Here is a 24,946-nt window from a genome sequence, read left to right on the forward strand (position 1 = left end):
ACATGCTTTAAAATTAAAATATAAAAAAACCCCTATGAGGTTCACTATACTACGCTCCACGAGAGATCGGACACGTTTTTCGTCTGTCACAGCACATCCCCCACCATTTTCGACCGTTCGGTTGTGATCGTCAATTGTTCAACTGGCAGTCGGCAACAACTCCTAGCACACGTAGCTGCCGGGCACCTGCGCTGTCATTCGGATGCGCGGCTTATGTACGTTCTCTCATGGAATGGAGTATAGATAATATTCTTACTTTTAAATTTTATAAGAGGTCAATTCACTCCAATTTTTAAACTAACAAAGTTAAACATGATCTACTGAGCGTACAATTTTCTATGCTATGAGTTTGTAAGACAGAGAGAACGGTGCAGCGCCCTCAATCAATAATTTTAAAAATTTGGTAGTTAATATTTTAATACTTTTTTGAAAATATATATATACATATATTTTTTATTAATGATTACACTTTGTAAATAAGTAAAAAAATAATTACTTTTTCAAGAAGATATTTAGTTTTTAATAGTAAAAAATATTTAATAAAAACTTTAATTTACATATTAACCTTATTAAATATTTAATTATTTGCTTTCAATATAAAACTGTTTAAGAAACTGTTCTTCAAGTGGATGTAGTGTACCAACAATAACAATAGAATGTAATGGTGATCCCATATCCACATTGACCATTTCAGCTAATGTGCCTGCCACAATTTTTTGATCTGGCCATCCAATACGTGCTGCACCCACACACAAACTTTCTCTTGTAACATCTATATAAAAAATCAACGTGAACATAAATAACAAGTATTTAAAACTGAATCATATTGACTAACAATTTTCTCCATCAAATTCATTACTGTCAATTATTTGTAATAATTGTGAGCAGGCTTGTTTCACTTCCATGAATCTAGATGGCTGATATTCTTTTTTTTTTTTTGTAATACTTTCCCATGTTGGTTCTTTTACTTGAATATCTACAAACAACCGATTAATAAAACTTTATTTTTGGATTTAAGATATTTCTCTTGACTCACCAAGTAAACATAAGGTGTGTAATCCGTTTGATTTGTTTTGATTAATTTTTTTTAAGAAACTCGAAGGTTTCCAAATATCTGTCCAGAAAGGTATAGAAACTGTTTCTCCAAAATGATATAGCTAAAACAAAAAGTTAACATGTTATTTAAAAAAAAAATATGTATATTAACAATTAAGAAAATGTATACAGTAAAAGCTGCTTATTAGGATAACTTTTGGACCAAAGTGAAATGTGTCAATCAACCAATTGTTTCTAATAGGCAATTGGTTTCTACTTGTAGTAGTCTGGCCCCTCCCTAGACATTTTATTTCAATATAAATTATCCATGTTCCTAATAAGCGGCATCTACTGTATATAGATAATTTATTTTAGCACAACCTAAAAGTTTGGCTATACAAAATGTAGTAGTAAAAATATTTTTTTTACTACAGATATATATCAAAATAACAAATATGCACACTATACAGTATAATAAAATAAAACTATACAAAAGTTCAGACTATTAATTTTTGAATATGTATATAATATGAGAAAGAATATAAGAAGAAAAAGGAAAATAATAGTTGGAGAGTTAGATAGCAAGATTAAATTTATAAAACACTCCTTGTTTATAAGAAAAAAATGCTAATTTAAGGCTATTTAAGACTTAACTGCCCTATGATTGTGTTATAGTATAGGGCTTGGATTAATTTTAATAGAAAAAAACAATGATATTATTTGCTAGTATCAAAATTATACACACAATAAGTGAAGACAAAATAAACATAATACCTATTTGTTCAAATTACAGAAAAGATTATAAAGGTTTATATTGGGCTCAAAACTTTTGCATTTGAGTATTTTTTTTTTTTTGTTTGTTTTGTTTTACGTAGATTATTTTAGGTAAGCTATAAATTTGTTTTATGAAATGGTGAAATTAAATACAAAGTTTGAATTAGACTATTTTTAAATATTCTGTCTAATCTAAGGAAAATTGCATATAATATGATCAATTTTTAAAATGTTTATGTATGTAATTATCAGGAAAATTGTACTTGAATAACATTCAAAAATATTTTTTTGAATACAGTAGAATTTGCTTATAACGATCTTAGAGTAACAGACCTAGAGAATCAGATGGTTATATCCTGATGACAAAAACATATTGTACGTGTACCAACCAACCTAGTACATGGCTGAGAATCGTTTAATTCGGAATATTGTTATATATAGCATCGTACTAAGCAGATTCTACTGTAAATTATGTTTGGGTAGGTACTAGATAGGTATGTAAGTTTTTATGATTCTATTTATTGATTAATAATCAACTTTGTTATTGATAATATCTACAATTCTATATTTGTGGTAATACACTAATACTTGATGATATCTAGATTCTAGATTATATGAAGAAATGAAAATCAGTGTGTGTTCATACCTACACTCTATTCAAAATAAGACCGTGACCAGGCGGCCGAGTTGTGCGCATGGGTGTGGCTTTGTTCCGTGGCAGCGCCCGACGCGTTGCCGTAGTGGGGACGGCATCTGGCCGGAAAACTGGTCGCCGCCTGGTCACGGTCTTATTTTGAATAGAGTGTATATTATGGTGATATATTGCATATGACGTTATTAGTTATTTCTTAACCCAGACCCTATTATATGTGCCAGTTTATTTTAAATATAAGTTGTTTTATTTCAAGAGTTTACAAATGCCCAAAACATGCAATAGCGTCGGTATCTATCAATATATAACCAAATTAGTAAACCCATGTATAAAATATTTTTATTATGTACCTATTTATTTTTTATTGTTTTACTTATAAAATTTTAATAAGTTTTATGTGCTTCTTCTAAAATATAATAAAAAATTATCAGCAAATTTTAAAGCATATTTTTGACAATTTTGACTACATATTTAGATAATTTTTTGCAATAAGTCCCAAACCTATTGTTAGTTAAGAGAAAACCTCAAATTGTATGAGTATTGACTAACCTAGTTCTTTAGTAGCCTTCAATTCTAGTCCTCAGTATTTTGGTGTATAGTTTGAATACAATAATATGTTTGTTAAGTTATAAACACAAATATGAAGAGAGTGATACATTATTGTTATTCAAATATCAACTCACCTGAAGTCCACAACATCCTATAGCATTCATAATAGAAGCATTATGAATCACTTTAGTGTCAATGTTTAAATCTCGTGCCCTCAACAATATATCGGCATGTGTAGTTGCACTAAAAGGATCACCAACCACAAGTAAGACAACATCGTCCTCGTTTGCTTTGTCTAATATTTCATCTGCACCTTGCTCAACAAGCTCTCGGTCAGCTTCAATCAATTGCCTTTCATAAAAAGTTTCCTATATAAAGCATATTGTATAATTTTAACTAGTGTAAATAAATGTATAAAGTATAATAATATTATGCATATTGTAATACTTTTTGTTGAATTTTAGGCAGGTACTTAAATATTACTTGGGCTAGTACCTATTGTATTAGTACATTAATAAAAAAAAATCAGAAATATAATATGAATGTACTAATATCATATTATTATATTTATTACTTATTGCTACACTATAGTTATATTTTATTATATTAGACTATACACCCAATGTGCACCCATATTATCTATGAGAATAACTCTTAAAAAATACAGTCAATTAAAAAACTAAAATGATGTGCTATTATTTAAATTCATAACACAATTCTCCACAATTATTATGATTAAATATGCGTGACTCAATGTGAATGGTTGAATATTTAAAAATATTTATACAAAAGAACAATGAGTGTTAACTATGCATATTCAGTAAAAGGTACATCTCCTTGAGATTTTATAAAATACCGAAAAATATTTTCTATAATGCATTCAAAAACTACCAATCACAATATTATAATACTCAATACTTATTGATATTTACCAACCAGTTGAAGTTTGTTCTCTGGTAATATGGATGTATAAGATTCTAAGTACACTCGTTTAGCACTTCGAACGATTTCGAGACCTCGAACTGTGATGTCTTTGACGTCCCCTAAACCTACTCCAATGATGTAAAACATTTTTACTATGCAAAATTGCAAAATGGAAAATTAAGTACCTATATTTTATCAAAAACAATTAACAAACAACAGGGTAGCAGCAAAAACGACTTTTTTAGTTTAGAAAATATTACGATTGATATCTCTTTCTTTTTATCTCCCTAGCCGGGTGTGGATTATCTATTGATAACAGCATGTGGGTACCACGTCGTGATATACCAACATCGACAACCACTACTACGACTATACTGCGAACATTAAAAAAATAATTTATGATAATAATATTGGTTTATTGGGGATTGTACATTTGTACCAGACAAGGCTGCAAATTGCAATTAATAAGTCATAACGACTTCTACAATATTTTATGAATCCGATATTTTATTAATACTATATTTTACTACCACATAATAATATAGGTACAACAATCTCGAATCGAAATTGTTACGAATGTTAACTACTACAATATTACATTATTGGTGAACCATTGCTACGACCAAATACTTTAATCGTATAATTAATATTATATTATATAATATATATCATGATATCTGAAAATTTGGAAATATAAATATACATTTCAAAATATACCTATGTAATAGTAATTAAAATTGTTGAGGGATGGGGTTGAATCTACATCAAAGAGACACGTATTGGGGCCACGCCTCCCATATCGCCTATCCAATCAATAATATTATACCTACTTCCAAAGATAATAATTCTTAAAAGTGGTTTTACAAAAATATAAATCCATGGACCAGTTTTTACAAATTATTAATGTTGATTATATATATAAGATAGTGATGTTGATAAATTAATATTGATAACCAACATTTTTAAATCACCATTCAACATAGCCCTTATATAGTTATATCATCCAAAACCCATTATCATGAACCTACACAAAGTTGAGCAACTCAAACAATATTGTTTGAATTTTGATTCTGATACGTCAACATTTTCAGAAAAATTATCTGGTAAATAAATTACATTCAAAAGGGGGGTTGTCTTTAAATAATATAATATGATATATCTACCTTTAACTTTTTAAATTAAAAAAATCACTCTGCTGCTATAACTATTAAAATTTATATTTAAAGTTTAAAAAAGAATCGTATAAAACATCACGAAAATTGAACTAATCATCACATAAATTCATCATAAAAATAAAAAATAAAACTATAATCAACAATAGGTAATAGAACATTTAATTATAATAATAAATGTTTAAATTCATGGAGGTTTTAGATTCTGAGCGGAGCGATGAATGTATTGATTTTATAATGATGTGTGCTTTTTTTCTTCTGTTATCACCTTTTAGGAAAATGAATCTATAGTTGGTAGGCACTTTAGGGGGGGGGGGGGTCAAAAGTAAAAATTCCTAATAGTCTTCAAAAGCAGCGGGGGGAAAAAAAAATTAAGGAAAACTGGAATTTTAAGACAAAATTGATTTTGGTTTTTGGCGTAACTCTAAAACAAATGACCGTATACATGAAATATTCACTGAACATTTATACAAATTAACATTTGCTATACACCATAAAATATTCAAAATATTTTGACTTGTGAGCTGTTTACAGACATTCTCAATTTCTAGTTGTTTAAATTTTTATTCTATAATTCTCAATAAAATTGTATTTGTTGGGTCAAAAAGTGTGAAAATGTAATACAAGGCATCTGATAAAATGTTACTATAGCAGTTGAAAAATACTAAAAATACATAGGCACATATTTAAAAATTATATTGTAGTTACCTAGTTAAAAAATTATAAAATGTTCAACTTTTATAGCTAAGGATTGAAAATTTAAAACAAGGTTCCACGTGAATAGATTATTTATAAATTAATTTATTCACAATAATATCATTAAATATACTTAGTAATATCATAGGCTTACTGACCGTCTTCACTCAGAATCGTTTTTTCTTATACAATGATATTATATCATTGAATTTAAATTTCATCCATTACAGTGACCCACTAGTAACCTACTGTACAGCAGAGCGACACCCATTTTCCCACTGTTTTTAAATTGTATCCATTATTTATTTATTTTATTGTGAAAAATACATTTGTGTGGATTAAAAAATACACGAGAGTTTAAATGCAATTGTAAAATAACGAAACTAGTCAAAATAAATATATAATATAGTATATTGTGTGGCAAGGGCGGGAAGTGAGCTATTTCAGTCGCGGGGAGGGCCGCAGTTCACCCAAATTATTATCTATAATTTAAATATTATATTATCATGATTAAATTTTTGTTGATAAATAGTAATACAAAAAAGACATATTAGATTAGGGTCTTGTGTAGGTAAAAAAAGTGAGAAAGGTGACAATTTTACGGAAATGTGACAAAAATTGACATGATCTTAGAAAAGTGACCAAAAGTGAGAAAAGTAACTGGGTGGCATCCCTGCTAAGACCGAAATTGCCTTCCTGCATGAGCCACACGTACTATTTTTTGTCACGCCTCTGCGTTCATCGATATCGACTAAGGTAATGCAGAGATCTATGGAACAACCAGACTATTCTACGAAAACAATATTTCATGAAAGAAACAATTTGGTTTTATTTATTTTAAGCGTCATGCATGGAGGTTATAATATGAATATAAGATGTAACCAAAAGTTTATGTTTTGTAAGAACCGTGGTATAGATTTCAATATAAATAATAATTATTATATTAAAATAAAATAATAATAAAACAATGTAATCCGGGCAAAGGTAAAGCGCATTATGCGGGGATCTATGCAACAACCAAATTATTGTACGAAAACAATTGCATGAAAGAAAAATGTTTACGCGTCATGCAAGGAGGTTATAATATGAATATAAGATGTAACCAAAAGTTTTACGAGGACCATAGTATAGATTTTAGTGTCTGTTTGTGCAGAGGATACGCGTGAAATCTGAGCTCAGTACTTTGGGGGGGGGGGGGATTCCCACTTTACCGCCCGCTGGACGGAAAAAGGTCGCTTTCCAACGCTTCAACCGTCATCGAAAACCAAACTTTCGGTGCAGGCGTGACAAAAAATCAATTACAAATAACTTGCCATTAAAGTATTATTATTTTTTATATCATTGTTGTTTAAATTTATACTTAAATATTTATGTAAGTATACCTATTTAGAACATTTTTTAAAATTAATTTGTAGGTACTAAAGCATTTTTGAAAAGAAAGATACAGTTTTTCGTATTTGTATTTAAAATATTTATGTAGGTATGTGCGCATGTTGTTTTAATTATTTTTTTTATAATATGATTTTTTTAAATGACTAATTAGTTAACTATACACTATATTAGGTATATACCTATGCATGCATATAATAATAATTGTATTGTCGTAATTATATTTTGTCATGGAATATTTTTGTCTGGTGTATTTTTGCACGATTATAACTTGTAATCGTTACTTTTATAATTAAATTAAAGCCATAAAGCTTAAAATTTTGAATTATTATTTAGGTAGGTATACAGTATATTTTGGAATATATTTTTGTCTACAGGGATATTTTAGTTTTGGGATAATTGAAAATGTTACCTATTTATACAAATGATTTAGGTCCTTCACCGTACTTGATTCATATATTTTATTTAACGATACAAACATAGACAAAATATTATATTCGTTTACATCATTGTATTTTAAATGACCTAATATATTAGAAATTGGAATACGCATCCAATAATTTGATGACTGATAAAAAAACTACCTACATATTATGTTATATTTATTATTTATACATTATAACATATACATTATACATGGATACATGTATATTATGATATCAGTTTATTAATTAATAAAGAAAAAATAAGTTATGAGCAAGATCTCTTAATGAGGTGGTGAGTAGATAAGTATTCTAGGCAAGTTAATGATAATTTTTAATTGAGTTAAGTTGATGAAAAATATTTTAAAAAGTTTTCTCTAGTTAATAGTTATTCTAATTTTTTTTTAACTCAATTAAATTAAAAGTTACATGGAAACTTACAATTAATAACTTATTAACTTAAGTTAAGTTATTATTATTATTTTTTTTTTAAATTTATAAATAGCCAGCAATATGGTTTAAAACAATAAAAAGTAAATGTTTACACAACATGTATCGTCATTCATCAATAATAATTGTATTATATTTATTATTTTATTATTTCTAAATTATCGTAACTTGGATTTAATTCAAATTAACCCGTTATTCATTAAATTTATATCAATAAAAATCAGTTAAGTTGAAAATTAAATTATAAAAAGTTAAAATTAACTTAACTTAGTTACTAATTTAGTTTCTTCAAATTTAATCAGGCACATTAGCCATTTCTTACGTGTAAAGACATACCTAGGTACTAAATAGAACTATAGTAGGTTCAACTGTTACAATTATTAGTTGAGAAAGTTGAGCCTCTCGCCAGAATTTTTATCATTTAGATAAAGTATAATAGGTATATCTTAGATAGGTACCAACATACTAACTTATAGAACCTATATTAACGAAAAGAATAAACACATCTGAATGATAAAATGTGGTGAAAAATAAAATATAAATTATAAATACCCACTTTGGTAGGTATCTACTTATTTACATGGATATTATGTAGATACTTTTACCCAGTTTAATTTGTTTAATTATAATTGATTGTTTAATATCTAACTATGAGAGGTATAACAAAAATACCAATTTGTAAAATAGGTACTTATACCTACCTAAGTAGTAAGTACATACATGTATAGTGCATGATTGTATGAATCTATGTTAATTTTTTTTTCTGGTAATTATAATGATGTGTCAGTGTTTGTTTCAAATATGTTTATTACATAATTCCATTGACATTTTTTTTTTTAATGATTATTAAAGGTAGAGACTAAAGAGTAATAACAAATAACAATTATTGTGATGATTTTGATCACCATAGTAACAACTTTCACAACTGTTTCATTGATATGTTATAGTGTTATATTTTAAATTATACTGACATATCTAGATAAACATTATTGTTTATTAAATATCAGGAATCATGACAGTATAATATACTTATTTAAAATACAATGTTTAGTGACAGCCCAGTGAATGTAGTTGGGTTTAACCACACTGAGACGCATAGAAAAGGGTATGTCGAAAAGCTATTTTAATATTTTTTTTAAATTATTTTTAAATATTTGTTTGAGTAGAAAAGCTGAAAAATCAAATCAATATAATGGACTGTTCACTGAAGACAAATCATGTGATACCATTGATGTGAAAACTGTAGATGTTAGTTAAATTTATCATCAATTTTTCCACAACATATTATTTACTGTTGAATGATTTAGACGCAGACTGATGCCATTGAAAACATTGATATTAGAAATGTTGATCTTGTTGCATTAAACAGTTGTTTGGAAAAAGGCTTAAGATTTTTAAAAACTGAATGTAACGACTGGCCAAAAATGACTGGTTATTTAGAGACAACTCAAAAAGATATAAATGATGAAAAAATTATTAAAGTATCTATAAGGCAACACCCTTCATTTGGAATGGTAATCACTTGTAGTTTCTCAAATATAGTTTTGTGTAAAAGATAATAGTATAATATTAACTGTATTTTAACGGTAATATTATTTCTTTAGTTCAAAATATTTTGATCAATATAAAATAATATGAATTTGGCAGTATAAACATTAATTTTGACTAAGCTATTAGAAATAGCTTAAAGAAATTAGTTTAAGGTAAAGTGTTACCTATTTTTAGTAACAACACCTTAGTAAATTATTCTCAGATATTATTAGTAGTGTTCAGTTTGTTAATACATACTTGAATCTATAAAGCTATTACCATAGACGTAAATAGTGTTTGAAATTGAGGAGGCTAAGCCCCCAGCCCCCTCCCATATTTGCGCATATGGCTATTACCTACATAGGTACTATATTAATTCAATTATTTTAAAAATCAATATTTTATTGAATTTTAAATTTAAATTCACTTTTATGAATTTGAACAGTTTAATATGTGTATAATATTAGAATGGTATTAGAATGGTATTAATTATTAACAATGTACTACAATTTTGAATTGATTTTTTAGAAAAATATCAGTGCAATTAGTTGGAATTGTAGTGGTGATAAATTAATGGTAGCTACTGGTGAACATTGCCATACACAGTGGTGTAATCATTTAAATTCAGTGTTTGTTTACTCTATGTTGGAGTGAGTAAATTATTTTGGTATTGGTATCCAATTTTATAATAATTAGTGATTACTATTCGATACTTTTAATAGTACCTACAATGAATAATAAATACTATAATAAGTGTTCTATTTGACATTCAGTTTAGAAAAAAGTGGCAGTACTGTATCTAATATACTGGAAGTTACATCTTGTATCACATGTTTAGCTACACATCCAACCAATGAACATCTAATAACAGCAGGATTATACAACGGTACAGCTCAAGTGCTTATGATAAATACAATTAAAAGGACGCTACACCCACATACGCAGTCTCCATTTTTCAAACTCATAATTTGGCGAATTGTATATTATTCTGAATAATCCATTTAGCTCTGTTATGATTAATATTGGAGCGAATAGACCTATTATCAAAATTATAAGTAAGAATATTATCTAGTAAAAGAATTTATAATTAATATTGGAGCAAATTGACCCATTATCAAATTTAAAAGTAAGTATATTATCTAGTAAATCTCATAGGTTTTTTTTTTAGATTTTAATTTTAAAGCAAGTTGTTAGTGTTTTAAAATGCACAAATAATTTACAATTTTAAAATACTTATAAATTGCTTTGAAATTAAAATCTAAAAAAAAACCAATGAGATTTACTAGATAATATACTTACTTCTAAATTTGATAATGGGTCAATTTGCTCCAATATTAATTATAAATTCTTTACAGAGTTAAATGGATTATTCAGAATGTACAATTTGCTATGTTATTCGTTTGTAAGCCAAAGATAATGTGCGGGTGTAGCGTTTAAATTAATATTTAAATTATTCATTTAATAAAATGTTTTCTACTTCAAAATGTTGACATATAGTGACAACGTATTGTATCAAAATATGTACTATAGTAATTGTTCAACACACTTTGAAAAAGAGTTAATGGTGTCGTAAGCGATCTAACCATTATTTTTATGATCTAAAAATTGTTGTGCTAACAATTAGGCTATATTTATAGACCCATAAATTGGAGCCCATACCCAGCACATTGAATGGTTATGGTGTATTACAAAACAAATGTGTTCTATATATGTTAATAGAGGTTCTCCTTTACTTCAAAGGTGGATGCAAGAAGTATAGTGAATATCTATGCATCCATCAAACATTCAAAGGATACAATTATTAATAATTTATAAATGATATTAAAGCAACCTTATGTGATTAATTAATATAGTAATAGTAACAATATTTTTTATGTAACAGCCTTTTTAAAAATTATTTGTTCGTATTTTTTGTAATATACTTTTTCATTAATTAATATTTAACAGTTTACTTTAATAATTTGTATGTATTTAAATTTTTTTTGGTAGATTGCATACGACATCAGTATGCTTTAGTATGTAGATTGCTTACGATACTTTTACACCATAAAGATTATTGTACTAGGTTTTAGGTATACTTAGTGTTATGTTTATACTTACAACACTTATTATAATAAATATATTTTTGATGCCAAACATAATTTTTAGGCGAATTGGTGATTTGCAACACAAATGATAATATGTCTATGGTTTACCTCGAATGGCATTCAGTGGCTGTATCTGAATCATTGTGGTTTGTGAGATCTGATCATCGTGTGGTATTGATAACTGCAGGAAAAGATGGATATGTTTGTGTAGGAACTATGATAAGTGACAAAATAAAATTCACACAAAGAATATACAGGTATATAAAACAGATATTAAATTATTCAAAATAATATTCATAACTTATTAAAATATAACTAATTAGGTATATTGTTGCATTATTGGAACTTTATACAGTAATAAAATTAATTCTCAATATTAAAGTATAAAATATAAGTGTATGTGTTGTAACTGCATATTATGTATAAATAAAAATTAATATTGTAATTATGAAGCCCCATCCAGACCAAAACAACATCTGTTGGAAACATGTGTTTCCGACAATGTTTCTGATTTCAAGTCATAAGTGGATGTTACACATTGGTCTACGACAACACATGTTTCTTAGTCTGGACAGGGCTTAATAGATGTGTTTTTATGTCCCTTACAACTTTTTGATTATCAGGCACTTGACAATATTCAAATTCTCTATAATAATTTTCAAGTACATAATATACCTATTACCTACTTAAAAGGACTAAATGAAAAATAAACTCCAATATTTAATCGTTAGATAAATAAACATTAACTACTATAAATATACATTTTTATTTTTCATTATATTTGTACATACAACCACACAGGGCAAAGTGTTAGTTGAGCTGGCCATGTATGTGTCGTTTTTTGCATTACCTCTCAATGTATAATTGTTAGTTATATGACAATAGGTAATCAAATACCAATATCTTAATTATTTATGTTTGCCAATAGAGAATGAGACATCCAATACCTACTTATCCTTTATCTTATGTATAGAGAAATTTGTTTGCAGCCCTGATTACATTTTTTTTTATAAAAAAACAGAAGAATAAAAACCGAGATACTTAATCTGCTAGGTGTTGAGTGTTCCCAGTCCCTGAGTAGGTTGTCACTGTAATGGATATATTCATTTTTAATTCAATAATGAATCATTGTATACCAAAAGCAATTTTGAGTGATGTAAATGGGTGGATCAGAACACCTATTTCTAAGATAATTATTATGATTTACTAAACAACCATTAAAATTGAAGATTAGAATAAATATGTTGCTCCAAAACGTGGTGACTTGGCCTAGGATTTCTCTGCATAACCTTATTTTTTTTCTTTTAGTCCAAATAGATAGGGTGTCAGTTATGCCACTTATGTCCACAAATTGGCTCATACTAAATTAAATAGAACAAATTTCTTTTTTTTTTGTTTATTTTTACATATACTAATCAAAATGCATAAAATTGCATACAGTTTTTAAGAATTTTTTTGATGAAACGAATATTATAATTTTGTATTTATGTAATGAAAATTGAAGAATTGTAAATATTTTTTTTATATTGTAAATAATTATTTATAAACTGATACAGTCTATTAATATTGAGTAAAAGGTAAAATATTATCTTAATAGGCTGTATTATCAGATTAAAATAAAATAAAAATATATCCACATAATTTATTGTAAAACCAATAAAATTCTTGCTTGGTTTAGAATTTAAAATAAATAAATATTTTCTAACAAAAATAAATTGTTTTCTTAAGCGTTTTTGTTAGATTTTTCTCCAGAACTAAAACCGGAACTCAAGTAGTTAGCAGTATATTATGTAGTATGTACATTATAATGAATAATAAACATCTAACTACATGACGTGTTTAGGTATTTAGTTGGGATTCCAGGGAAAGTTGGTATTCGGTGTTTTGATTATTCAAATAGACATTTTTTAGTAGCTCTGGAAAACGGGAAAATCTCTAGTCACTTATGCGAAACAACAAGAAACATTAAAGGTACGTCATAGAAGTTATAAATTAGTAATTACACACTATTCCACACCACCCATGAGGTTGTGTGTCAGATGCGTTTTTTTTAAAGTGGTATCCCCAATAGGCCTAGTCCACTATAAGAAGTACAGAGGATTATAACTTGTACCGTGCAATTTTTTTTATTGAATTATAGAAATTAGTACATTAACTTGACATATATACTTGACTATTGATAATTTTAAAATTAACAGAAAAAGTTGCAATGTATATAAGTATAGTATAAGTACTTATTATTTTAATACAGATGACGTTCATATTTAAATTTAAATTTTGAATAATTTATATAAAAATATTAAGTATATAATTAAATTTATTTATTATAATTTTTACCTAGAATTTTGAGCTGCAAGAGCTTTGTTATCATAATTTATCATTTTATATTTTTTGTACTTTCGGTGATAAATTTTTAACCAACATTTTTATTAAATTGTGCGTTTCAGAAGACCAAGTTTTAGAAGCTGTAGAAGTTAAAACATACAATGGATATTCATTAATGATTGAAAATATACAATTTTGTCACAAAAATCCGACTACGTTTATCATAACACAGTTTGATTCTACAATACTATTATATAATGTGTATCAAGTTGGTAAAAATAAATTATTAATTTTGAATATATTGTGTAAATGTAATTTATTCACAGAAAGATCCACAAAAAATTATTTTTAATCGAAAACTAATAACCAGATTATGTTGGAGTTTAGAAAATGAGTTTATAGTATATGTCGGTGAAGAAAATGGAGAACTTGCAAAAATTAATCTGATAAATGGGAAAACAGATTCAATCAAAAAATTTACATTTTGCGATATAACTGCAATGAATATTAATCCAAAAAGGTTTTAATTTATAAAGTTTTAGTGTTGTATACATAACAGTTTAATAATTTTAATTGTTTTATACAGAAAAAATATTATTGCAATCGGTACAATACAAGGAGAAATATATATAAGTAAATATGAACAGCCATTTAAAACTTGAAAAAAATTAATTTAAATAATATAAATTATTATGGTTTTATAATTGAATGTCGGGCGGAATGTTACTCACGGTTTTATTAATTATACAAAAATGTACTATATTTATGAAAGAGAAAAATTGTATTTATTTTGACTTTTTTTTGTGCTGATATTTTGTTTTAAAGAAAGACGTGTTTTGTTGTGGTGACAAACTATGATGTAAAAAGGAATAATTAAATATATGTAGTGTACTTGTAGTAGTATTGTTATAAGAATGAGATCGTATAAGGAATACTAACAGCTTAGGAATGGCTGTATTTCATTATTATTATTATTATTATTTTTTTTTTTGTTTTTTTTTGGTTTTTCTTTTTTTTTGGTTTTTACATTTTTTCCTAAAGTTATTGATAAAAAAAAAAATTAGTATTGAGTTGACTTATTACACTAATTGAAAAAGAAAACACTACTAAATGTTTTAACATTAATAACAATTTTAAAGATATCTGTAAAACAATTTAAGTAAATAAAAATACATTTGAATATTGGTGATTCATCTTACACATAATGGATTGGAATACTTAATTTTTTTTAACTGTAACAGTCTCACAAAAAAAATTCCAATTCAACATTAATATTCTTAACATATATTTTTAAACAATAATAAAATAATTTATCATAAAAAAATAACACAGTAATATCACACCAATGGCCACATTCCTTATATGTATAATATCAACAATAATAGGATAGCCACTAAAACAGACACATACTGTGTTCCTTAAACTAAATTGAAGAATTATTCATTATCAATCTACCTTAACTGATTAATGCCTAACGCGCAACATAAGGAGTTCAATGGGATATGGTTTGTGCCCATTTTTTCAATCACACACTTTGTATGTCAATATTATTTATAGCAAAAATCTATGCCAAAAATTAATATTGCATAAGTGATAACATATTATACAGTACTAGACAAATGCACGTATTGTTAACAATAAAAAACATTGCTTTCTTACATTATTTTTTTTTAAGTCATCACTTATAGCAATTTACATTTTTGATTGTATTAAGATCTTTGATATGAAATGCATACCAACCTCTAAAACACATAAAGACACTAAATCTATTCTACTTGATACAGTCGGTGGAATAGTTAGTTTTTAATAGACAATTAGTAAACAATAATCTGTGATATTGAACTACAATAATAATTTAACACTTAAGAGAGGTTGACATGTAATTTAAATTCATTCGCAATTTTTTTAACAACTTATCTATTAAACATTTATACATTAATTTTATCTTTTCAAAAGTTACAACATTCACAAGATACAACACACATAAGGGCTTACTATGTGTAATATAATTATGGTAAGTAAACCTTAAAAAAAATAATATTGTTCCGTATCACAATTGTACTTAAATAATATCAGAGAAGGGCAAAAATTGTATTTGAAGTAACAGTTATTTTAACTTTTTTTTCACATGCTCATGTTCATTATTTATAAAATTGATAGTTAAATTAAAATATGAATAAATATTAAATAAAAAGGTAACTCTTAAAGGGACGATGACAAGTTCCACATATATCTGATTGAATTGATATATGTATGTATGTTATATTTTCTTCGCATTGCATAGCTTTTAATTCAAATACAAATTTTACCATTTACTGACGAAAATAAAAATTGAATCGCTGATTTTATTATTATCACAAATATCACATTAACGAGTGAATAATTTTTTCTTAACATAATTTTTTTTTTAAATTTAAATAATGGGTGGGGTGGGTTTTGCCGACATTACATATTGATTGATAATACAGCTAGGTATATATAAAAATTGTCTTATTAATCATAGATTTGATTTTTATAAATATTACAACCAATCAGCAATTCAATTCAATTATATTATAGCAGTTTAAAATAATAATTTTCAGAACTATCTATGTACTAAAATTTGTATTGCATTAACTTTTAGTTCACCTAAACAAGTGACTAGATACTGATGCAACAATCAGTCCATGATGAGTTTTGTCACAAAAACAATAAAAAAAAAAAATTAAATAATTAAAAAACAACATTTACATTTAAATAATTATGATACTTAAGTTTAAAAATTTAGTTAAAAAAAAGAAACTGATAATATAAGATAAAATAAAAAGTTATTAACACATAATAATGTATACAATTTAACTAAAATGTTGAAAATATTTAAAAGACAAGTTCATCATGAATACGAAATAAGGGGGTTACATACAATTATTATTTAAAATTTATATAGTAAGGTGGAGGGGAATACACTATAGTGATAAAAAATCACAATAAGCGTTTTATGTAAAATAAAATAATAATAATAATAATGAAAAAAAAAACAATTGTCATAAGTTAGATTCTGAAGAATATCTTAGATAGTTATGTTGAAGATAAGAGGAGATTTTTGCATGGATTTTGCTTGTGCTTGACAAGAGTTAAGCCATTGCATTGGTGGCAATGGTAAATCTCCCGGAGACGGACAATTATTGAATTTGGCACCAGCATAAAAGTTATCACCATTAGGTGAGCTGCATCGTTCATCGATGTTCATAAGTTGTTTGAGCAGGGCATATTTTTCAATAACCAATTGCTGTATATCATCTTCTTTAAATTTCTTGTAAGGACCATATTTTTGCGGGGATTCGTAAGATGGAGGGGTGTGATGTAATGGCACTTCAGGTAGATATTTAGTCGGAGTGTCAATAGGCTGTGAGCATAACAATTGAGGTTTTTTAATTTTTATTACTTGGTTGTTTTTAGCTACTTTATGAAAATTTGTTTTATCATCCATAATTTCATCTCCGTCCGACAAACTATGATCCATAAATTTCCTAACATTCATTGTATTTGATTCATTATAATTTAGTTGTTTAACGCAAATAGGCGTTTTTGATTTGGGTTTCTTTGATTCATAAATCACTTTAGAATTTTTATTTGGACTGAACTCTGTTTTAGGTACATTTTTTGTTTTACTTCTATGTACATTGCTTGGTAAGCTGTTTCTCCTTGGACGAATTGGTTTGTACATGTTTATGATTTGCATTAAATAATACTTAATGAGCAATGTCAACCTACATAAAAAAAAATATTAATATTAATATCATTTTTTACACAAAAAAAAGATTAAGGTTAAATGTAAGTTTTGTTACAAGCTTAGTAATTAATGTATGCAATTAAAAATTGTATGTAATTAAAGGAAGACGAGATCATAATAACAAATTGTTATTGTACAACAGTCGAAGTTATTCCCAGCTTTTATGTAATTAAGAAAACTAATAGTACCTTGTAATAAGTCAAGACGGCGATAACATTCACCATGAACGCACGGTCATTACGCTCACTCCGTTACCTGTTTTTCATACGCTAATATTATATTATTATACTCTGCCGTTACGTTTACGTAATATGGCGGCCCAATCGTCTAATAAACGTGTCACAACTAAAAATAATCCAACTTCAAGCAAAAGAAATTTATCGACTTCTTCGCTTTCACCCAAGCCAGAGGATAAGAAATCAAAAATATTCATAACTCCTAACCGGTACTCAGTTCTCACCACACTAAATGACTCTAACGAAAACAAACAGCCAAACATGACTCAAACTCATACTCAAAATATCCCACCAAAACCACCTATATCAAAGGCGTGAGTAATTTTTCCAGTTTCACCTCAAACTTGATTAAAATTATCAACACAACAGAATTTATCTGTAAAACCACACCTTCATACCTGATCATCCATACTCATTTCTATGAACATTACACACTACTCATTAAATATCTAATTGAGAACAGCATCAGTTTTCATTCATACCAACCGTATAATAAGCGTCCATTACGGGTGGTGATCCGCAATCTCCATTCTTCTACCTCTACTGCAGATATAATTACTTCTCTTTCGGAATTGGGACACCAGGTTACCCACGTTCATAACATTAAGCGCTTTTCCGATGAATCACCTCTACCTCTCTTTTTCGTCAACCTCAAAAAAGCTACAAACAACATGAATTTATACAAAATCGAGTATCTACTGCACTCCAAAATTGTTGTCAAAAAGCCCCACCCACATAAAGGCCAACCGCAATGCCATTGCTGTCTGTCTTACGGGCACACTCAGAGTTATTGCAACTACATTCCATGATGCATCAGATGTGGCGAAGAACACAGATCTGACGTATGCACTATGTCACCAGAATCTCCGGCCAGGTGTGCTTTATGCCAAGGTAGTCACCCAGCAAATTACAAAGACTGTCTCGTTTATAAAAAACTAAATTACAGACCACCTCGTCATGAACATTTCATATCTACTCCCAAATCTCATACAAACTTTCCTAAATCCACCTCAAATCCCAATACCAATAAACCATCATATGCCGAAGCTACTTCCTCCAATCATAACCATTCCCACTTATCTCCTAATATAGAAACTTTATTTACATCCTTTATTTCCGAATTCACTGCAATCATAAAACTCCTCCTGTCTCTGCTAACGGCTTTATTAAATAAAGGTAAATTGTAATTCCATATACCGTTATACGTCCACCGTATCATTTCATTTTATATTCTTATCTAATTACCTAATTATCTAAATTATGCTAGAATAAGATACTATCTATTGTAAATCTTATCTATATTATATATTGTAATAATTGTTGAACTATAAATAGTTTTATACTGGAAGTTCTAACAAAAAAAAAAAAGTTCTGTTCAAAGCTTTGGAATATTCCTTCACATCTGATTCTATAGTTTGTATTATTTATATTTAAGTATTTATTTGTTATTATTTTTGAATATATGTATTATTGTTCTTAAATAATAATTAAAAATCTGATTATTTGGTCTACGCATTTAATCAGTCAATTAAAATTGATTCATGGCATATAACTGTACCTATCTATTTAGGAAGGCACCAAGATAAACAAAATTGTTTTTGTTTTTATTCATTATACAAATAATTATTAAAATTAATCCATTGTAAAATAAACAAAATGCAATACAACAATGATTAATAATAGGTAGGTATCAAGTTATTATCTGTATTATTAAATGCGCAATAGAAATATAGAGCAATAAAGTATTATAAAAATCATTAATAGTTCAGTACCTATAGTAGTCACTTGATAATAAACAGTGTTTAAACAAATGTTTCCACTAACAATTAAAGATAAAAACATTGATAAATATTTTACAATTAACTATGATGATACACGAGTATATCACTTAGGTACTTATAGGATCTCATTCAAGTACATAAGTACGATATTGACCAGTTCCTATTTACTATTTTATACCTATTTTGACATTTTCAGAGAAATCATTTCTTTGAATTTTGCTGACATGGGTAGGTCGATATTTCATGATTGTTGTCAATAGTATGAATGTATAATAATAAAACAAAGAGGATACCTACTTTAAAAGTAAATTTTTGATAAATATAGTAGTTACCTCTTATTGGACAATAGTTAATGGATTCATTTACTTATTGGGCTGAAACACACTGGCCCAATTAACATGTATCCTTATACATAGAAAAAAAATTATCTACTGGAATCACCACATTGGACCTTTCGCTGAGTTTTGCTTTATTGAAATATTGAATCATTTGGTTAGGGAATGGCCTTATATACTGTTCCCAAAGCGAGTCCAATCAGGTACCCCACATTAAAATTTGAGTTCCTGTGCTCAATGTTATTGCGGACTCTATACAAAATTTCCAATAAAAAAGAACCCATTACAAGCGATATGGGACTATACACGATTTCTAGGTAATCAATGGTTAGCCCACAGTTTAAAATGAGCCTTAAAATAACGAAAAGGACTTAATATACCTATTATGGTATAGATTTATATCATAAAATATTATTTAATATAAAATAAATAGGTACCTACTCCTATCAAAATTTGAAAAATTACAAATATATTTCAATGAGCAACTGTATTTCAGGTCCAACCCCTTCCTTGTGGTGCCCCGAGTCCAATAAGCAAATAGACTGTATTCATTTTTTTATGTCAACATCTTTAATTATGCCCTATTTATTACAGAATTTATTATGTTATACCAATATTTTTGCAGGTAGGTTTTAATTAGGTAGCCACTGCTACATATATAGGTTGTAGGTTAGGTATATATGTCAAATCTCAAATTTGTATAATTAGACAAAGGTTGAACAAGCTCCAAACAAAGATTTGAGAAAGCTTTTCATTAATTGTACAGTTACCAAATTTCGTAAAAATAAAAATAAATTTAAAATTATAAGATACTTAGTCGACCCTAATCGGTACCTGCGACACTCGATGCTCGTAGCGGTTCTCACCTACGCGATATCCAAGATGCAAATAGCACACAATTTATAATATTATAACGAGTGTTATAATGAATAATAATCATAGATCACTTTGTCTGCAAATGGAACATCGACAGCATCACAATTCACAATAACGGTAATAGTAATAGTAATAACAACATTACAACAACAACATGACTGGGCAGAGCACAATGGGTAGGTAGGTTAGGTACTTGCCATAGAATCCCCGCTCGACATGGGAAAAAAAATGCACTCCTCGACCCGCCATTGCCCTACTCTCACACAAACCCCCCCTCCCCCCGTCAGCAGTAAACGCACCCGACCGAAATGACATAGATGGACGATTTGAGCATCGATCTTCGGTTAGCAGCTACATCCCCCCCACCCCCGCCCCCGCTTACCACAGACAAAAAGAGGCAATCGCTTACCTATCGGCGGCGTACGTCGTCGTCGTCTCTGGTAACGTCGACGGGATAATCTCTGAGCCGTGATCAGGATGGCGTTCGTCACGCACGCACGCACAGCACGTATGGGCAGCACGGGCCGCGGCCTGACGTGTGTGTTCTGCGGACGGGTGTGCTCGTTCGCTGGAGAAATCGAATGGAACCGAACAACGACGCACAAGCTCACTGTTATTATTATGATGATAATAATATAACACTATTATATGGTACCGCACTGACGAGCGAAAAATGTTTTTTTCTTCCGTTTCTTTGTCGCACTCGGGTCGAACGAAAGAAAATCGCCGGAACAGCAATAGCGATGTCACAACAATAGATGGGCGACGGGACGCAGTCGGTATTATAATAATATTATATTAAAGTGGCAACGACGCCAATTAATAATAATACAATAATAATAATGTTAATAATAATATATAATTATTTGCGTATAGTTTCTCCGTCGACAAACGCGCGCTAGTTTCGTGAATGCCTACGTGCAAAAATATACAAATGTCGTCTCGGCCGTCTTTCACGGACGGCGGAAACGATACAAATAATAATTTAATAACGAATAAACAATAGACACAATGCGATGCGGACGAGACGCGTCGCCACTGGCAAAAACGCAGCGGATGGAAATTCGAGAACGACTGCGGGAAGCGGCACCACCGCGATAGTCGTACAACAACAAAAACACGGTCCGTAGGCCGTAGCTCGTAAGTGGAAGTGGTATAGTGGTTACTCGGTGCCAGTGTGCCACCCGTCACCTATCTCCCCGCAGCGACCACCCCACCTAATGACAATGCGGGTGCCGATCGGTAGCCTGGTGGCGGTGGTGTCTCCCTCCACCTCACGTCCTCACTACTTCTGATTCCGTAAACAATGGCACTCGGCACTGTTGCTGTGCGGGCGGGTGGTAAAAAACCAAAAAGTGAGAGGCTGCAGCTCGCTACGCGTTGTGTATCAGCAGCGGTAGCAGCTGCCGCCGCCGCCGCTGTTCGTCAGTGGCGTACGTTCAGCATTGCCGCACCGCCGACCGCCCCTCCCCACGCCAAACAGTCAGCACTACCCACCGCCACAACGATTGCGACTTATGCGGCGTTGTCGGTTGTTGGCGCGGGCAGGCGGGCAGGACCGTGATTTCTCGACCGACGTAACGACGCCGCCGTCGTCGTCTCGGTGAAAGGCTCGTTGTATTTTACGTAAACGTGACGGCGAGTATGAAAGTCCTACGTTAGCTGAATACGACACAATGTAATGTTTAAAAAATATTATAGTACCCACCGGCCACCTATAATATTATTATCACGACTGTGTAATATTAATTATTGGCAAAAATTAATAATGATGACAAGGAATACTCCTGCATAATATTATAGTGTCTCGTCTCCAATTTTATATAGTATTTTACAATTCATCCAGCTTAACTCGAAATGACGAAATTACATAGTTAGGCACATTCACATGCCGGTTTTCGAGTTTTTTGGGCCAATTCGCTCTTTAAGTGTCTTTTGAGTTGAGTCATGAATTCTCGTTAAGTATTCAAGCTTGAAGTTTAGACGGTAAAGAGTGTACCTATATTATCATCTTATTATGAATTCAAACACATGCAAAGTGCCAAAGTATTATTAAGTATGTAGGCAACCACGCATACAGTAGATATATACTATTTATGCAGGTACGTGGCACCTATAAATGTACGTGAACATTGGCATTTGACGTGGTGTGGTGAATACTGAATAGTAAATATAAAGTACAATAGTCAATAATGTATAAATGGACACTGGTTTCGAGCTGCTATTAGGGCTTATTCCTCCCATGTCATGTTAAATTGTTTATGTGGTAACTTTTAATTTATAGACTTTAGTTATATATATATATATATATAATAGTAAGTTATAGTAATAACTAATAATAGAATCAAAAATGTTTGTAATATATTATACCAGGTAGGTACCTATGACCTATCTATTACGATAAAAGTATAAGACAGGGCTTCCATTTGAAAAAAAATTCCGTTTTATGTTATTTACAATTACAACGTTACACAATTTTTTTGCGTTTATCGTTATTCAACTTTTGCGTTTATCGTTATTCAGAATTAAAACGTTAGCCAAGATTTTCGTTTATCGTTATACAGAATTAAAACGTTATCCAAGTTTTGCGTTTAACGTTATTTAGAAATTAGAATTAAAACGTTATTCAACTTTTGCGTTTATCGTTATTCAGAATTAAAACGTTATCCAAGATTTTCGTTTATCGTGTTTATCGTTTTACAGAATTAAAACGTTATCCAAGTTTTGCGTTTATCGTTACTTAGAAATTAGAATTAAAACGTTATTCAACTTTTGCGTTTCTCGTTATTCAGAATTAAAACGTTATCCAAGTTTTGCGTTTATCGTTATACAGAATTAAACATTATCCAAGTTTTGCGTTTATCGTTATTTTAAATAGTGTTAATATCTATTAAATTTAAAAATAATAACTAATGCGGGTAGGTAATGGCCCGGATATACAGTATAATATAAACAATTCTTAGATTGTTTGCATCATGGCTAAATATATATATATATATATAATATAGCCATGGTTTGCATGAAATAAATGTTTCTACGAAACCTATAGACCTTTTAGAAGTTATTTTTCGTTCAATGATATTCTATAAATTACGTTTAGCGTTATTTTTCGTTTAATTATATTCTATGAATTACGTTTTGCGTTATGTTTTGTTTAATGACATATAATATATTTTGTTAGTCGTTATGTTTTGTTTTGCGGTATTTTATTATTTTTGATTATCGCTTTCCCTTATAATAACGTGTACAAATTTCTATCGTTTTTTGTCAAATATAACGTTATTATACGTTTTCAAGCCCTGGTATAAAATAAATATTTTTCTATGTTTGTACTTACTCAGTAGTACGCATCTATACCTCATAATTATATTATTATCACAAATAACCTCTTACCACTGTGATAACTACATGCAAATACAGTCAGCAGCTACCTAATTTTGTATTTTAGCTAAAAACTAATGCCAGTATACACATCTAGGTACACACGTCACACAGTGGTTACTGTAAGTAGGTAGGTACGGGGATCAGATTTACCAAAGTATGTTTCATGCACAAATTTATATTTTACCATACATAGTGAAAAACTGAAATAATGATACTGTCATAAACGTTACTGGAGAGGTAGGTCATTTATGAAATTCTTTGTTATTATGGTACCTAAGTACCAGGTATTGTATTACTTTAATTTCGTAAAATTCGTAACGCTACTACGCTAGTGAGTAGTGGTGACTGCAAGACTGCACGACTCAGCACATGTACCTGTTTATTATATACGATTATAATATGTGAAGGATAATAGTATAATACTATAATAATATGACATATAATAGTCTTATTGTGGTGTACTGGGTACTGTTGCAAATTGTTTTTGTCGACGAAGCTCTTATAGTACTCTATTATGTATGATGTAGGACGTAGGTAGGTACTAGGTATAGACCCGC

General features: G+C 29.1%; 3 protein-coding genes across 3 annotated transcripts; 1 reads left to right on the plus strand and 2 right to left on the minus strand.

The window, feature by feature from the left end:
* Positions 1-511: 511 nt before the first annotated feature.
* Positions 512-4,325, minus strand: LOC132936765 (diphthine methyl ester synthase). Its single transcript, XM_061003535.1, has 5 exons — positions 3,947-4,325; positions 3,145-3,378; positions 1,037-1,157; positions 836-976; positions 512-772 (listed from the first exon to the last, which is right to left on the minus strand). Exons 1-5 carry the CDS (start codon positions 4,079-4,081, stop codon positions 582-584), a joined length of 822 nt encoding a protein of 273 aa, XP_060859518.1. The 5' UTR covers positions 4,082-4,325; the 3' UTR covers positions 512-581.
* A 4,592-nt stretch (positions 4,326-8,917) lies between these two features.
* On the plus strand, positions 8,918-15,001 carry LOC132935420 (cytoplasmic dynein 2 intermediate chain 2-like). The gene is made up of 10 exons (XM_061001964.1): positions 8,918-9,168; positions 9,230-9,311; positions 9,371-9,577; positions 10,122-10,243; positions 10,367-10,479; positions 11,742-11,937; positions 13,524-13,651; positions 14,128-14,273; positions 14,332-14,525; positions 14,592-15,001. Exons 1-10 carry the CDS (start codon positions 9,107-9,109, stop codon positions 14,665-14,667), a joined length of 1,326 nt encoding a protein of 441 aa, XP_060857947.1. The 5' UTR covers positions 8,918-9,106; the 3' UTR covers positions 14,668-15,001.
* LOC132935419 (uncharacterized) lies at positions 14,838-22,134 on the minus strand. Its single transcript, XM_061001963.1, has 2 exons — positions 21,415-22,134; positions 14,838-17,754 (listed from the first exon to the last, which is right to left on the minus strand). The coding sequence occupies exon 2, from the start codon at positions 17,724-17,726 to the stop codon at positions 17,055-17,057; it is 672 nt and encodes a 223-aa protein (XP_060857946.1). The 5' UTR covers positions 17,727-17,754; positions 21,415-22,134; the 3' UTR covers positions 14,838-17,054.
* Between the last annotated feature and the right edge of the window lie 2,812 nt (positions 22,135-24,946).

Source organism: Metopolophium dirhodum, chromosome 1 (assembly GCF_019925205.1).
Source record: "Metopolophium dirhodum isolate CAU chromosome 1, ASM1992520v1, whole genome shotgun sequence".
In the NCBI taxonomy this organism is placed as follows: Eukaryota; Metazoa; Arthropoda; class Insecta; order Hemiptera; family Aphididae; genus Metopolophium; species Metopolophium dirhodum.

Bases quoted from the DNA above. Each gene is read 5' to 3' on its own strand.
- LOC132936765 (XM_061003535.1), bottom strand. From the start codon at position 4,081: ATGTTTTACATCATTGGAGTAGGTTTAGGGGACGTCAAAGACATCACA. The intron at 1,158-3,144 runs GTGAGTTGATAT...TTTTTGTTTTAG, and splicing joins TAGGATGTTGTGGACTTCAG to CTATATCATTTTGGAGAAAC. The intron at 977-1,036 runs GTGAGTCAAGAG...GGTTGTTTGTAG, and splicing joins ACACACCTTATGTTTACTTG to ATATTCAAGTAAAAGAACCA.
- LOC132935420 (XM_061001964.1), top strand. From the start codon at position 9,107: ATGTTTAGTGACAGCCCAGTGAATGTAGTTGGGTTTAACCACACTGAG. The intron at 11,938-13,523 runs GTATATAAAACA...TGACGTGTTTAG, and splicing joins TTCACACAAAGAATATACAG to GTATTTAGTTGGGATTCCAG. The intron at 14,274-14,331 runs GTTGGTAAAAAT...ATTTATTCACAG, and splicing joins TATTATATAATGTGTATCAA to AAAGATCCACAAAAAATTAT.
- LOC132935419 (XM_061001963.1), bottom strand. From the start codon at position 17,726: ATGCAAATCATAAACATGTACAAACCAATTCGTCCAAGGAGAAACAGC.